Source organism: Carettochelys insculpta, chromosome 6, assembly GCF_033958435.1.
Source record: "Carettochelys insculpta isolate YL-2023 chromosome 6, ASM3395843v1, whole genome shotgun sequence".
Classification (NCBI taxonomy): Eukaryota; Metazoa; Chordata; order Testudines; family Carettochelyidae; genus Carettochelys; species Carettochelys insculpta.
The window spans coordinates 69,804,278-69,821,052 of NC_134142.1; the positions used below are offsets into that span (position 1 = coordinate 69,804,278).

Consider the following 16,775-nt stretch of genomic DNA (forward strand, 5'->3'; position numbering starts at 1 on the left):
AGATTATGTCATGGTTCAAAAATATATAAATTCTTGAAGGATCGATGGCTATTAGCTAGGATGGTGTCAGCCTCTGTTAGCTAGAAGCTGGGAATGAGGGAAGGGAGTGGATCACTTGATTATCTATTGTGTTCGTTCCCTCTGGGTTAGTCTTTAAGGTGCGACAGGACTGCTTTTTCTTTTTTTTCTTTTAACTGCAAACTAGTACAGGCTACCCTTCTGAGATAGTTGACATTAGCTACTCTTGGAAGACAGGAAACTAGCTAGATGGATCCTTAATCTGACCCAGTACAGCCATTCTTATGACCCAAGCAGGCAGAACCTTGTTGACTTCAGTGGTGCTTTACACTGGTATGTTTCTCTAGTCTCAGTCATAGCAGGCTCATTATCTGGGCTTGGCAAGAGTATCTCATAAGGACAGCTAGTAGGAGCTTGCCTGAGCCATAGAGAATCAAGCACAGACCAACAGGACAAAACCCATCCAAAGGTGAGATTCTGAAAGAGATACCCAGATGTTTTTCTGGCTGTTATGAAACCCTAAGGAGCCTCTCGTAAACTGTTTATAGTTAGGTCTACATATTTTTCTGAATATTTGTTTATTTTACAATCCAAGACTATGTTAGAATTTCAAACTGTTCCTTTTTGTGAACATCATATTTATCTACACTGAATTTTATCGTTATAGTGTGCCTGAGTTGTCTATTTTTAATGCCTCTGAAGTTTCTCAGTCTTCTGTAGTCTTTGACTAAATAATTTTTTGGCACGTGTACTTTTTGCCAGGTCAATTCACCCTGTACTCTAGGTCTTTGATAAATAAGTTAAAACTGGTTTTAGTATAGATAATTGCAGTATCCTCTTACTTGCTTCTTTCTGTGATTAAAAACTGATGACTTATTCCTATTTGTTTTCTATCAATTCCTCTTTGTTTTCTCTTTCTGTCAATTACTAGTACTTAAAATAGCTTTTCTCACACCCTGTATTTAGTTTTCTTAATCACACTTTCTTACAGGAAACCTCATTCCAGCATTTTTTTTGAAAGCAGCTAAACCAATAATATCAACTGATTCTTCTTTGCTGACCTCAAAGGATTCTCCTGAGTTAAGGGATGTGATTCTCAGTTACACCCTTGATTAACTGAGTCTTGTATTGTGTTTCTCTAGATCAGGGATTCCCAACCGATGGGTCGCCATTAGATTTTCTAAGGGTGCCAGCTGGGGATCGTCGAGCCGCATGTGGCTCTTTAAGGAGCCATTTGCAGCTCCTGCCACTGCCACTTCTCTCTACTCCAGCACCAGTCCCTGCCCTGAAGCACTGAAATGGAACTCAGTTTCATTGGCTTAACAACTGGTGGGAGGGGTCCAGCTGTTTAAACCAATTAAACTGGGTCCCATTTCAGCACCATGGGCCAGGTGGGGGAAGACAGTAGGAGGGCTGGGTCAGAGCTGTGCAGGGGAGGCGGTGGCGTCCCAGCGAAGGAGGAGCAGCAGCAGTGCGTGGAGGTCATGTGAGCTAGGTGTGTGGGGTGTGTTGGGGCTGAGAGGGATTTAAGCTAGGGAGGGTAAGGGTAAAAAAAAAGGGGTGCTTTTTTCCCAGGGGAGAACCTCTCCCTGCCCCATTTTGAATTGCCTTGGGTCACAGAGTCTTATTGAATTGTCGAAAGGGATCCCTGTCTTGAAAATGTTGGGAACCACTGCTCTAGATGCTCTTCTTTAATATTGCTTCAGACAGTTACCCAAATAGTGAAATAAACTTACTGACATTTAAATGTCAAGCTTAACCATAATGCTTTAAAATATAGGCATAACGTTGCCCACCTTCAAGTCTTCAGGAATACTAGCTAACTTAAACTGTAAATTACATGCTTTTGTTAGCATCTCACCTACTTAATTCTTAAATTTCCTCAGAACTTTTGAATGAATATTCTTTGGGCCTGATGACTTGCTGCTGTCACCATGTCAGCAAAGGTATCTCCCAAGGAGTAGATGAGAGGGAACTGAAATCATTATGCCTGGGAATGCTTGCTGCAGTGGTATTTATGAAATTAAAAGAATTAAAGTTAGTTGAAGTTTGGGACCTGTTGACCCAGCCACTAACAGCTGCTCCCACTCCCCTGCCATTCCCCCCTCCTCTCCCGTGCTCCCAAACCAGCCCTGACAGGGAACCCAAACCCATGGCTGGAGGGGAACGCAAGGTTGACACCACTCAGGATCCCCTTCTGTGGACTGAGGCCCCCCAGGCTCCTGTCCCAGGTCCCCCCATCCAAGTTCTTACGGTTCCCACCCCCATCCCAGGACAGACAGACAGACAGAGTTCATTGTTTGTACATAGTTTGTTCTTACAATGTTTATTTTTAACACGTTTCTCTTTGTTAAAGTAAAAAAGTTATTTGACCAACACCTTCATGTCTGTGGTTATTGTGTGGGGCTTGGGAAGGGATGCGGGGGTGAAGGGAAGGGTCATGGTGGTGTTAGCCGGTGGCCAGGTAATGTGCGGTGAGGTACCAACTATGCCCTTGTTACCATCCAAGTCTTTAACTGCTAGAGTGCAGGGCTCCTTCGCAGTGGGCAGCCTGGGTCAGGCTGACGGATGCCCCGGGGTCCTAAACACCCGAGTCTTTTACTGCTAGAGCAGGGAGCTCCGTTGCAGCGGGCAGCCAAAATTGATTGACGGGTGCCCAAATAGTAGCACTAAGAGCCTTTCCACACCCGAGACTTCAACTGCTAGGATGCACTGTCCCGTCGCAGTGGGCAGCCAGGATTGGCTGACGGGCGCCCCAAGAGTCTGCCCCGTGGAGGTGGCACAACTCTGTGCTAGGCTCTTAGCACTCTCACCTATGGCCAGGCTGTGGTAACCAAACGGTTAAAGTTCTTTTTATTGTGCCGGCTGTGTTGCAGTGACAAAGAGTAACAGCAGTCAGGCTTAGATCTTAACTAGTTACAAGTTTATTAAGCTACAGTTTATGAGCATGCAGTTACAAAAGGCTATTGTCTACTTCTTATATGCTAGCAGAGTACAGGTGTTAACAGGTTACATTACAATTCAATACCATGACATCCTAATACAACAACATCTATCTATAGAGCTCTAATTCTTTAACTGTGTGCACCAAAAGGAGACCTTAATGTGGGTATATCTTACCCTCCTTGCATCTCTTGATACCAGCATAGCCAAGCCAGGATCGGTCACTCAATTCCGCGGAAAGACGAATACGAGGTTGGGTGTCCCCAGTTGCAGACTTCGGGAGGCAATCACCTGACCCGACCAGCAGGTAGCTGGTGAAGATGCACTCAGAGTCAGAGTGCTGCTGGGTCCATCTTTATACCCCTTGCGTCACGTATCCTCTTTCTTATCTATGGTGCCAGATCGTACTGGTCTGTCTTTTGTGATGCCAGTTTTTACAAGGGCAATTCTTACTTAATTTGCACTTGTAAGACAGGAGATAAGCAATTTTGGGAGTACAGGACATTCTTTTGCAAGGGTGGAGATTTCTCTTCTGGGATGGCTGTGTGGGTGCATCACTCCATTAATGCCAACCAGGGTAATTTCCTGAGGCCCTCCTATTGACAGTTGGCCTGTTAGCCTTTTATCTGTACTTTCTGTTTCTCAGGGTCACGATGAGCTAGCACATCTGGGCCTCTGTGGGAGACATCAAAGACTGTGTTGTCAGCAGCTGTTCCGTGCCCTGTGTGCTTGTGAGGCACCTCAGGAGGGGCAGCAAGATGGCTTGTAAGGGGCAGACCTTTGTCTGGCTACAGGTGGGGACAGGGTAGGTCTGCAGGCCTGAGGCCTTTGCTGGAGGTACCCTGGGGTGGGTCAGTGAGGGCCATGGGAGAAGCACTCCCTCAGGGTCTTGCAGATCGACAGCCCATCCTGATGGGCCTGGTGGACTTGAGCTACGCCGAGCTGCTAATAGTCATGGCTGGCGTCCACCCCAATCCCAAGATGAAGGTCTCCCACTTCCCCTCCACTATGTTGTGGAGAGCACAACATGTGGCCACAACGTTGGGTATGTTGTGCTCCCCCACATCCAGATGGGTGAGAAGGCACTGAAAACATGCCTGCAGGCCACACAGCCTGCATTGGGGCCTGGTTGGGTTGGGCATTAAAGAGTTCCTGGCTGGGGTCCAGCTGCCTAGCGTAGGGCTTCATAAGCCAGGGCAGGAGAAGATAGGCCATATCTCCCCGAATACACAGTGGCAAGTGCACATCCCTGATTGCCCACTCCCCCTGGGGCCATGAAGGTGCCCATCTCCATCCTCCAACACAGGCCAGAGTTGTGGAACACCCATGCATCATGTGCTCAGCCCGACCATCCAACATAAGCATTGATGAACTGGCCATGGTGGTCGAACACTGCCTGCAGCACAATAGAGAAATATCCCTTCTGGTTGATATACTTTGCCACATTGTGGTCCAGGGCATAGATGGGGGTGTTGATCCCATCAGTAGCTCCGAAGCACTTGAGAAAACCCAGGGCGGCGAATCCAGCCACCACTGCATTCATGTCTGTGTGAGATGGACAACCCCCTGCAGCAGGAGCATGTTGATGGTTGTCACAACCTGCAGAGAGAGGGGACCATACACACATAGCAGGGACTGAGGGAGGGAGTCCGCAGCCCCACCCAAGCTTTCTAGGGCCCCCCCCCCATGAGGTCGCCCCCTCGGAAGTAGGGCTGTGCAAGGGTGGAATGGCATAGTCCTCTGGGGATGCAGCTTCTCCACCCCATTGCTTGCACTCCTGACCCTGCTCCCAAACGGTCCCCCTGGGGCAGGACACTCCCCCATCCCTCCATGCAGGGGCTGTAGCCCGAGAATGCTTTATGTCCATGAGGCAGGCCCCAACAATGGACTTCTCCCACACCAAACTGGTTCCTCACAGCATGGTAGCTGTTGGTGATGGCGAGCTTCCACAGGGCAATGGTGACCTGCTTCTCCAGGGGGATGGAGGGCTGCAGCTGGGTGTCCTGTCTCTAGAGGGCAGGGGAGAGCCAGTCACAGAGCTCCAGAAATGTGTCCTGCCTGTGGAAATTCTGGAGCCATTGCTGGTCGACCAGCTGGTCCCACCAATGGGGCAAATGCAGGTGGGTCCATATGACAGCAACAGTGTGCTCCTCAAAAGGGGTGTCAGGCTTGCCAGTCCTGAGGAAGAGAATGGCCATGATAAGGTTCAGCAGATACTGAAGCACATCTGGATGGGGCTACTGCAAACCGGGGAGCTGCTCTGGCACTATGGCTAGCTAGAAAGCACTGTGTCCCTCTCAGTAAGCATTGAAGTCTGGCTGTTGAAGCTATACAGTCCCTTGTGGAGGTAGGCAAGTCTCAGCATGGGCAGGGAACAAGTATTGGGACGGGCCCTTTAAGGCTGCACCTTGCCTGGGCTCCCAGAAGGGATTGCTATCCATGCGACCCCATCTGTGTGTGTATGTGTGTGTTGTGGTATCCTCTCACACTGAGGATGCCTCTCTGGGGGAAGGAACTCTAGTCAGTAGGAAAAGGCAGGTGTTAATAATGGGAGATTTGATAACTAGGAACGTAGATAGCTGGGTTTGTGAAGATTGGGAAAACCGTATCGTGACTTGTCCAGCTGGTGCAAAGATTGCAGATCTCTTGAGGAATCTAGATAGACTTATATGTAGCGCTGGGGAGGAGCCGGTGGTCATGTTGCACATTGATACCAATAATGTAGAGAAGGGTAGGACAGTCATCATCATCATCAATAACAGTGGGCTCAGCGTCCGTTGGTGGCTGATGCCTCTCTCACTATTTCCTTCCATCTTTCCGTGTCCAGTGCAGAGTGGCTTAGCTTCTGTAGACTAGCTCTGCGCCAATCTACTACATCATCTATCCATTCTCCGTGGGGTCTGCCTCTCCTATTCAAACCATCCATTATGCTGAATACTAGGGTCTTGATTTTTTGTTCGTCATTCATTCTGAAAATATGTCCAAATAGTTGTTGTTTCTGTTTTATAAACGTCTGCAGCAGGTTCTCTTTCAGCTGTATCTTCCTATATAATTCCTCTGGTGACTTTCTGCATCCATCTTGTTCTCAGAATCTTTCTATAACAACTCCTTTCGAACACCAATATTCTTCTTTTCAAATCTTTCGTTGTCACCCATGTTTTACATCTGTACAACATGCTGCTGAATACATGTTTTCAAGATGCCCAGCTTTGTTCTTAAGCTAATTGCTTTGCTTTTCCAGATCTTATCCACCGCCTTCAAAGTCGCTCTTGCTTTTGCTATTCTAGTTGCTATTTCCTTCTGACAGTCTAGATCATACGTTATGTTGCTCCCCAGATATGTGAACTTGTCTTCATTTTCTATTTCAATACCATCCACACTGATCTTCCTTCCTATTTCCTTATCTCCAAATACCATTGTTTTTGTTTTATCGATGTTTATAGTCAGTCCATACTGCTTCCCTTCTTCGTTTAACACCCGCACCATTTTCACTAGCTTCTCCTCATCTTCCTCAATTATAACTATACCATTCGTGAACCTCAAGTTGTTAATTCTTTTCCCATGCACAGATATCCCTTCTACCTCTTCCTTGATCTTGTCCATCACTCTCTCCAGATGTGCAATGAAGATACTTGGCGATATAAAAACGTATACACTTGCTTCATCGATTTTCAAAATGCATTTGACAGTATAGATCAGAAAGTGACTTGTGCGGTGTTGGAGTCATACGGAGTGGATAGCAGACTAATGTAGTTGTTGAAAGATATCTGTGATAATGCAGAGGCAGTGGTGAGAACATGCGGGGAGTTGGGAAGTTGGTTTAAAAGAAGTAGAGGTACGAGACAAGGAGAGACATCCTGGAAGCCAAATTTAGGTTGCTAGGAAAGAGACTGAAAATGCAGGACCTCTATGGTGGCATTCTCAGAAATGCTTCCAGTTCCCCACGTAGGGCCACATAGGCAGGCGGAAATTCAGATCTGAATGAGTGGATGTGACAGTGGTATAGGGAGAAGGGGTTTGGATTTATTAGAAACTGGGGAAACTACTGGGATAGGAGGAGCCTATACCAAAGTAGAATGAGACTGTTGGCACTTACCATTAAAAAGGTCATACCACAGTTTTTAAACTAGGAGGTGGGGGAATGCCAATTGGTGCAAAGGAGCACATGGGTCAGATAGAGACTTCTCTTAGAGGAGAGAGATGTTCTACGTTTTAGCCAGGAGGAGAGGCTGGAAGAGGATAAAGTATGGGCCAGAATCAGAAAAGAAACAGTCACATGAAAAAGAATCTAATGTATGAGGAAAGGGCAGATGAATAAATAGCAACAAGCTTTTAAAGTATTTATACACAAATGCTAGAAGTCTAAATAATAAGATGGGTGAACTAGAGTGCCTTGTATTAGAGGAGGATATTGATATAATAGGCATCACAGAAACCTGGTGGAATGAGGACAATCAATGGGACACAATCATACTGGGGTACAAAATATATTGGAAAGACAGAACAGGTTGTCCAGGTGGGTGAGTAGCACTATATGTGAAAGAAAATGTAGAATTGAATGAAGTAAAAATCTCAAATTAATCAAAATGTTCCATAGAATCTCTATGGATAGGAATTCCACACTCATATAAGATTATAGCAGTAGGGATATATCATAGAGCACCTGACTAGGACAGTGCTAGTGAATATGAAATGCTAACAGAGATTAGAGACGCAATCAAAATAGAAAACTCAGTAATAATGGGAGATTTCAATTATCCCCATATTGACTGGGTACACATCACCTCAGGATGAGATGCGTAGATAAAATTTCTCAGTACCTTAAATAACTGCTTCTTGGAGCAGTTGGTACAAGAATGCATAAGGGAAGAGGCAATTCTTGATTTAGTTCTGAGTGGAGTGCAGGATCTGGTCCAATAGGTAACTGTAACAGCACTGGAAATAGTGACCGTAATATAACATTTAACATTCCTATGGTGGGAAGAATATCTCAGCAGTCCAACAGTGTGGCATTTAATTTTGAAAAGGGCAACTATGCAAAAATGAGAAGGTTAGTTAAACAGAAATTAAAAGGTACAGTGACTAAGTAAAATCCCTGCAAGCTGCCTGAAAGCTTTTCAAAGACAGCATAATAGAGGTCCAACTTAAATGTGTACCCCAAATTAAAAAACACAGTAAGAGACACAGAAAAGAGCCTCCGTGGCTTAACAACCATGTAAAAGAAGCAGTGGGAGATAAAAAGGCACCTTTTAAAGAGTAGATGTCAAATCCTATGGCAGAAAATAGAAAGGAGCACAAACATTGCCAAATTAAGTGTAAAAATGTAATAAGAAAAGCCAAAAAGGAGTTTGAAGAACAGCTAGCAAAAAAAATCAAAAAGCAATAACAAAATGTTTTTAAAGTACATCAAAAGCAAGAAGCCTGCTAAACAACCAGTGGGCCTCGTAGACGATCGAGATAAAAAAGGAGCACTCAAAGATGATCAAGTCATTGTGGAGAAACTAAATTAATTCTTTGCTTCAGTCTTCAAGGCTGAGGATGTTAGGGAGGTTCCGGAACCTGAGCCATCCTTTATAGGTGACAAAATCTGAGGAATTGTTCAAGATTGAGGTGTCATTTGAGGAAGTATTGGAACAAATTGACAAACTTAATTGTAGCCAGTCACCAGCCAAATGTCTGTTGCATAAATTCAAAGTGAAAAGCAGTCATCTTTTAAGGGCTGTATTTAGTGAGTAAAACTTTGGAAGAAAAGTGTAACAAGTTAAGGAAATAGATGCAAAACTATAAAGATAAGCTTAGAAACATTGAGAAAGAAAGTCAGCTGAGAAAAAGATTATTATTATTATATTATTGTTGCTACTATTATATATGTTGTTGTTATATATTATTATATTATAATTGTTGCTTATATTATTATTATAAGACAAAAGAGTTATGGCCCCCAAATTTAGTAGCTAGTGAGGTCTTGGGAGGTGTCTTACCGAACAATGAAAATACAGTGAGTAATTTAAGAGGAAAAAAGTATGTGCAGTTAAAAGGATTTTTGTGCAAATTAACACTGCAGAGCTGAGAGGGGATGTGATAGTTGAGTGTAGTGCAAGAAATAAAGTGTTAAAAATGGAAGTGATCAAATATTAGAGATGTTGATTTTTAAAAAAATGCTTGCTTTGATAGTGAATCCCAGTAACTGAAGTACAGCTCTATATAGTCATGCCTTAGTAATGAAACAAATTATGTAAAGAGATCAGGTGGGGACCCAGATACCTTTACACATGTTCAGAAGGAAAAGGGTCATTCCAGGGTAATGTGTCCATAAATAATCAACTATAATGGCTGCTGCTGTCAAAGTTAACAGTCTGATTCAACTATGGAGAGAAAAAGTGGGTGAGCATGAAGTACTAAATTTCATTGGGCCAACTTCTGTTGGTGAGAATTTGTAAAACCCTACTTTCTGTATTTAAAACTAATTGGCTTCTAAAAGATTCCACGAAAATTCCATCTAAAGCTTTCATTCAAGATTGTAAAGCTGTCACACGCTCTTTGGGCAGCAGACACCATCTCTGGGCAGTCTTAACTTTGCTAGTTAACAGTTCAGGTGTCTTGGTGCTATTACAAAGTTTAATGTTTTAAAAATTAAACTATAAATGTTAAATATATACCAGTACATGCAAATAAGGAACAAAAGGGCACAGGTAGAATCAGGATCGTGGGGAGAAGCCCAGGATCCTTTTTTATATATATATAATAAAGCAACAGCTGTAATAACTGCAGAAGAAAAACAATATAGTTTTTCTTCTGCAGTATATATAATATGTGTGTGTAAATATAATTGAATCTAGATGGCTATTGTGTTATAGCAAATAATAAGTGAAAGTTAAATTATGAAAGCATTCCTATGGAATATGCATGTATATAGTAAAAAGGGATAAAAGGAATGTAGACAAAGCATACTACTTAACTAAAATCCTATCCTAGCTACAAGAGGTGCATATTCTTTTTCAGATGGCTGTCTCAAAAAAGGGGTTCTTAACTCTTTTATCCAGGAGCAGTACATAAGTTAAATTCTGAAAGGTGGTAGCCTGAGGCAGTTGATGGGTCATCTTATCACCAGAAAGGGATCAGTCACAAGATTTGGTTCTGGAGATCCCCTTGTTCAGGCTGAAACTGTGCAGCTCAAATATAGTACATACTCAGCCAAGTACACTGCATTGCTCATGTGTCAGAGGCATTATCACTCTGTAATGAAGGACAAGTACTGGTTAGTGAGAGAATGAAGACAGAAATTGATAGACTCCTCAGGGAAGAACAGGCCAGCTACCAAAGCGAGAGATCTTGTACTGACCAAATGGCAACTCTTGGAGTGATCACAGTACAGTCGCTTGAGTGGAACTCTCCCCATCTCTTTCTTACTTTCCTGTTCTTGATCAGAATGGACTGGATTATGAGCAGGACAACAGATGGCCATCAATGAGGCACTCAGTGAACACTTTCCAAACAGCTACAGGACATTGATTTTGCTGATGATGTCGCCCTCTTTTCACACCAACATGAAAGCATGGAAGAAAAGGTCTCAATGCTAGACAAAACTGCTTCAGTGATTGGACTGAGCATTAACAAGGGAAAGACCAAGACAACGAGGATCAACCAGTCCAACAGCAACACCACCACACTGGGAGGGGATGACCTGGAAGATGTGGATCAGTTCACCTACCTGGGGAGTATTATGGACAGAGACAGAGGAACAGATAAGGATTTCACTGCCAGGATAGGGAAAGCAACAGCTGCATTCAAGACTCTCCATCCTATGTGGAATTCACAAATAATATCTGCCAGGACGGAACCGTGGATCTTCAACACAATTGTAAAGAGTGTGCTGTTGTATGGATTCAAGACCTGGGCTGTGTCTATGCTAGCAAGTTCTTTTGAAACATTTTTCAAAAGAAGAGGCTCTTTTGAAAGATCCTTCAGAACACCTACACACAAACAGCATTCTTTTGCAAGTAAATTGAAAGAATGTAGCGCTCCTTTCAAATTTGTGCTTCCTTTCCTCTTTCAGGAAGAGCACCCCCTTTCAAAAGCTTCTTTCAAAAGAAAATGTATGTAGACACTCTGCAGGCCCTTTTTTCCAAAAGATCTGTCCTCATGTGGCCTGGGTTTTTGATCCCTCTCCAGTTCTTTCTTGAGAGCAGGGGGTTGTGTGGATGCTCGCTGTCAAAAGAGCTGATTGCTCTTTTGATCTGTTTTTTGGTGTGTGGATGCACTCTTTTGAAAGAAGCTCTTTCAGAAGAGATCTTCCGGCAGAGCTTCTTTTGAAAGATCTCTGTAGTGTAGATGTAGCACTGGTATACTAAAAAGTCTTCAGGTCACAAACTACAGCCATTCATAAACAGATGCCTGATGTACATCCTTCACATCAAATGGCAAGACTTTGTCACAGATGAGGACCTTTGGAACAGAGCAGGAAAAGAACCATTTGAAGTTCAAATCAAGAGAAAAAAGTGGGGATGGCTAGGCCACATTCTCAGAAAACCATCATCCAGCATAGTCCGTCGAGCTCTCAAATGGCACCCGCAAGGAAAACGCAAAAGAAGAAGACCTCAGACAATGTGGAGAAGATCTACTGAAACTGAAGAACAACAACTGGGGTAGCTGCTGGAGTCAGCTAGAAGTTTTGTCCCAAAAGAGAGTGAAGTGAAGGAGATTTGTAGATGACCTATGCTCCACTCAGAGTAAAAGTGTTTAAGAAAGTCATGTCACTGGTTAGTTGGTACTTTCAAGCTCAGTTGGTCTGTGATGCTTGGACAGCATACCTCCCTTTGTGGAGTATGAATTCATTTTGTTGTGCAGACCTCAAGCTGTTGTGTCTCAAGCCCTTTTATCCTATATATAGGAATTAGCAGGTAAAGTGGGTAAATCAGTGATATATGTGGTTAAGATAAAAGCTTATTCCAGACACAGGACGTGGGAAAAAAAATCCACGGAGGAAGTTGTTGCTAAGGTGGCTGTGGCTGTGGGTCCCACCATTAAGATTATCCAATTGTTACTGTTACCATCCAAACACAAACAGAAAAGCCTGATTCAGAATCTTGTAATGTTACTGATCCAGAGTTAGCCGCTACTATTCAAAAAGTAAGGCTTGGGGATTTAAACCATTAAATGATTAACAACCCCTTTGTTAGGGATAACTTGTTCAGTGAAGGAAATTATTTGCCTTCCTGGGTTTGCATTACTTTACAGACCTTTAAAAGGGAAATGTTCAGATTAGTGCAGGTGCTCCAGGGGCCCAGTATAACACAGGTAGTAGAACCTCAGATTTACAAACATCTTAGGAATGGAGGTTGTTTGAAAGTCTGAAATGTTCATAGTTCTGAAAAAAGCATTATGGTCATGAGTGGCAGGTAGGGGAAGCTGGGGGAGGCTGTGCCTCCACCAACAGCCAAGAGTAGCCCCACCCCTAAGTCCCTGTTTTGGCTGTGCCACTGGGGACAAGGGTTTGCAGCCATGTTGCTGCCTTCCTGAGCTGGGTGGGGTGCCACTGCATGCTCTCTCAATGCTCCAACGTTGGGGGACTGCCCTGTGATATCCTTCCCAGTGCCCTGGGGCTAGTTTAACAGACAAACAAAATATAGATTGGCAATTGGGATGGAGTGCTGGTAAAATTAACCCCTGAAAATATCCATTCTGGTACCAAGGTAGGGAGGCCCCCATTATATAATAAAAGGGCCAGCCTTGCTATTTATTGTATACAAATAGAACTAGGACCTAGAAGCAAGGATCAGTAGCTACATGGTACTCAGTTAAAACTGTTCAGAGGTTCCCACTAAGAGTGTACAGAAATTTTGTTTTTCAGGATGTTTGTTATGTACAGACATGATGAGGTAATTGTGCATGAGACTTCCACCTTAGTTATGCAAGGAACATGCCAGGATGAGGTGGCCTATTTGTAAGTGTTTTGATCACTTGCTTATGAATACTTTACTACTGCACTGAGTGTAGTGATTGCTTATTTTTGACTTTTAAGCATGTTAACAGCAGTAGTACAAAATACCATTTGGCCTTTGAACTGAAAGGTATTTATGGTTAAATTAATGTCTTGTGTGTCCTATATTAATAATTTCAGATACAATTAATATGTGGGTGAACAATAGTGGGGTGGAACAGGGGTACCAACGAACCAGTTCAGACGACCTAATTCTTGGGTGTGTCAGCTGGTGAAGACTGAAAGTAGCAGAAGACTCTTGTCCCTGATCACACTGTAACACAAGCCCCTGCTTTGAAATATGGGCTTGAAGTCTGAAGCAAAAAACTGGGGGAAGGAAACAATGGTGCAGAGAGACTGAAGCAAGTGGAAAATAATAGAGTTTGTTAGAAATACGGGAAAGCTTTAGAGAGAGAATTAAAAAAGAAATAAAAGGGTAACCAACAAAGCAAATGTGAAGACAGGTTAATGAAAAGGAAGTTAGCCAGAAATGAAACTGGACAGAAATTAAAACAATGTCCACAATTATTTTTATTAAACGACTTCCATTTTGACAGTTTGGAGTTCCAGCAAGGTGTGAAGAAAGTGTTACAACCCTGGTTACTCTGACAAGCAGAGAGCTGGGAAGGAAACAGGAAAGAGAAGTCATGTGTAAAGTCTGGTCTACCCTATCTATATCAGTGTAACTGTGACTCAGGGATGTGAAAAATGCAGGCCTCTGAGCAATCCTCTTTGTAGATGGTACAATTCCACCCACATAATTGCTGGTAAGTGAATGAATCGTAACAGAGAGCTCTCTGATGGAGACTTGGGCTAGGTCTACACTGGCCACATTTAGATTCGATCTTCCAGGGTGCCGATTTGTGCATGCGCAAAGTGGCACATTCCAGGGCCAGTCCTTGCAAGCCACAAGGATTAAGGCCATTCCCTTCCACATTCTGCAGTGAAGACAGGGACCAATGTCCATGGCTCTAAAACTGATTTTAGGTTTGCAACTGGCATATCTAAAACTGCACAGCAGCCATCGACATTCCCGGTAAGTACAGATGTAGCCTTAGAATTGGTGCATTTAGCTCTGCAGTGTTTTAAGTGTAAACATGCGCTCAGGTGAAGACGGCCAATAGCGGAACAGCACTGTTGACGTTGAAATGGGGTGCATAAACTAGGGAAGGGCTGCCATGCCACATGCAGAGGCATTTCCCTGGGCAGGGGAGAGGTCATCGTTATTTGAAGTCATAGTGACCAGCGGGGTGAAGTTACTCCACAGGTAAAACTAAGCTAATTGGCGAGCATGGTGCTTAGGGAATAGCCCTGGAAAGGAAGCGATGGTGGCGTCCAGGGCTGTAGTAGCTCCTGGAAGAGACGAGGCCACTGGAATGCGAAGGTTGAGCACCTTCCAGGCAGCCGTCGGTGCCTATCAGCGGCCCCTCTGGTCGCCTGCATGCAGCACATGTTGCCGCGTGGCAACGTCTGTCCTTGAGTCTCTCCCGTCCTGCCTCCGGGGGAGACGGGGTTTGCAGCTGCAGTTTTCAGCAGGCGACAGAGCCCAGCGCGCGGCGGCGGGAGACTCGAGGCCGGCCAGGACAATGTGACTGGCAAGGGGACCCGGGCGGGCCGGGGCAGGAGAGTGGCGCAGCCGAGTCCCGAGAAGAGCCCAGATCGCCGCGGGGTGGGGGCGGGTCTCCGGGAGCATGGAGGGGGGCGGGGAGCTGCGGCGCGGATGCCCCTCGCCGGCCGGACCAGCCCACCCCAGCCCCAGCGTGCCGGGCCGGGCGCACGCACGGCGCACGCTGCCATTGGCCAGCCGGGGAGGGCGCCGCGGGTGTGTCCCGGGGCGGGGAGCCGGTTTCTGGCCCGGCGCCGGCGGGGGGAGGTAGCGGCGCTGGCGCGGGTTAAAAGGAGCAGCGCGGCGGTAGCCAGCGGTTCTGCAGCATCATGTCTCTGCGCAGCGGCTTCGCCCGGCTCCTGCGCAAGCAGGCGGACTCCGCGCTGCAGCTCTCGAAACCCGCCCACTCCGTGGCGCTGATCGGGGCCCCGTTCGCCAGGGGGCAGGTGAGGAGCAGCGCTGGGCAGGGGAGCCCTGGCCCCGGCCCGCCGGGGGGCACCTCACAAAGGGCTCGGGAGTTCCCGCCACGCCCGAGAGCGGCGCCGCGGCAGGGGAGGCTGCGCCCGGCCCGCGCGGGGATCGTGGGCTCGGTTAGCCGCGGCAGCGCATTGTCTCGCTGTCCCCGGGGGAGACCCCCCCTCACCCCCGGCTGCGGGGCCGGGTTGACGCCGGGTTCATTATCTGCCAGCGGCTGTGGCGCACGTTGCCGCGCCCACGCGAAGTGCCCTGCGGGGGGGAGCGGGGACCCCAGCGCGCACTGGAGACCGCTGGGGAGGGAAAGGCCTCCCCCAGGTCGCCGCTCGTGTGCTCGCGGCGGCTCCTGCCGGGCCTGGGAGCGGCCCGCCCCGCGCCGGCTCCTAACTTAGCCCCTTTGTCTTACAGAAGAGGCGAGGGGTGGACCATGGCCCCGCTGCCATAAGGAACGCGGGGCTGACGGAGCGGCTCGCCGGCTTGGGTAAGGGTCCCCTGCAGGAGCGCCGGGGTGGAAGGTGGCCGCTGGCTGACGCCCCTCCATCCTCTTCCTCTTGCCTTAGCTTGGCTCATTTAGCTGGACTATGAATCAGCCGCACGCCCCGAGCTCTGCGCACGAAGGGGTGGGCGCCTTCCTGCCTCGGACTTGTCTCCGCCTTCTCCCTGGGAAGTAAGATGTGTCACCAAACCCATTATCTCTGCTGGCCTAGCAGCAGAGGGGCTGGGCATTGAATGGACCCCAGAGGCTGAAACCAGCCTGCAGAGTATTAAAATGTTTCTCTGTGAGAAGGGACTTGCACAGAGGTACCATTTGTAGGCATCTGCATATAGTACAGTTAACTGTACAGTATGACAAAAAACTGTACCTTCACAGGGGAGGCTTTGGTACACAGCACTGGTGTCCAAAACAAAATTTAGCAATTGTCACAGCCCACCCCTCCACCCCTGCCCACAGCCAGGCACCCACCCTTCACCTCGCTGCCCTTGCACGAGCTTGCAGTTAGTCACTCACCAGAATCAGCACCTGGAGCCATGCCCTGCCCCGCCCTGAGTGAGCTGCAGTAGGAGCCACTTCTGCTGCTGCTGCCAAGCAGTTGTCCCACCAGGTGGTGGGGCACATGCATGGAGGGGTGGAAGGTGCTCCACATGTGCAGCTCTAATGAGCCACTTGGTCACAGCGCACTTTCCAGTGCGTATTGGACACCATGCATATTCAGCGGTGTTTGGTGGTCCATGTAGAAATACCAATATGAGTAAATGGAATAAGTTAAATTTCTTTTAAAAAGCCAGAAATGAGTGAAAGTACTACTGAGGAGCTAGTACCATCAACAAGTGAAGGGGTTTTTTTGTTTGACAAGAAAATTTTCCTAGGGGTTCTGCATAAAAATATTATTGTTTGGTGTTCTGTAGGCTCAAAAAGTTTAAAAATACCTCTGTACAGAAGCTGGGGTGTGCCAGACTGAACAATCCAGATTTTGGGGGGTGTAACCTGAACCGCACGAATAACTTCCTTAACTCCTTTCCGGCACTGCTTCAACGATTGAATACTTGCCTCAGCCTCTTAATAATAATAATAATAATACCTATCCCTGTTCCAAAAAGGAATCCAGAATTCTCTGAAGAAAACCTCATGTTTTAGCCTGTCTGTGCAAGACCAGAGACAATTTCAAAACAAAGAAAAAAGCAGTCCAGCAGCACTTGAAAGACTAACAAAATATTTATTAGGTGATGAGCTTTCAAGGGACAGACCCACTTCTT

The 16,775-nt window shown here is 46.2% G+C and overlaps 1 protein-coding gene across 1 annotated transcript in view; it reads left to right on the plus strand.

The window, feature by feature from the left end:
* Positions 1-14,771: 14,771 nt before the first annotated feature.
* ARG2 (arginase 2) overlaps positions 14,772-16,775 on the plus strand; it is a 37,467-nt gene continuing 35,463 nt past the window's right edge. The window contains exons 1-2 of the mRNA XM_074997212.1: positions 14,772-14,992; positions 15,429-15,501. Coding sequence (XP_074853313.1) covers positions 14,876-14,992; positions 15,429-15,501 — 190 coding nt within the window. The 5' untranslated portion in view covers positions 14,772-14,875. The remainder of the gene's footprint in view (positions 14,993-15,428; positions 15,502-16,775) is intronic.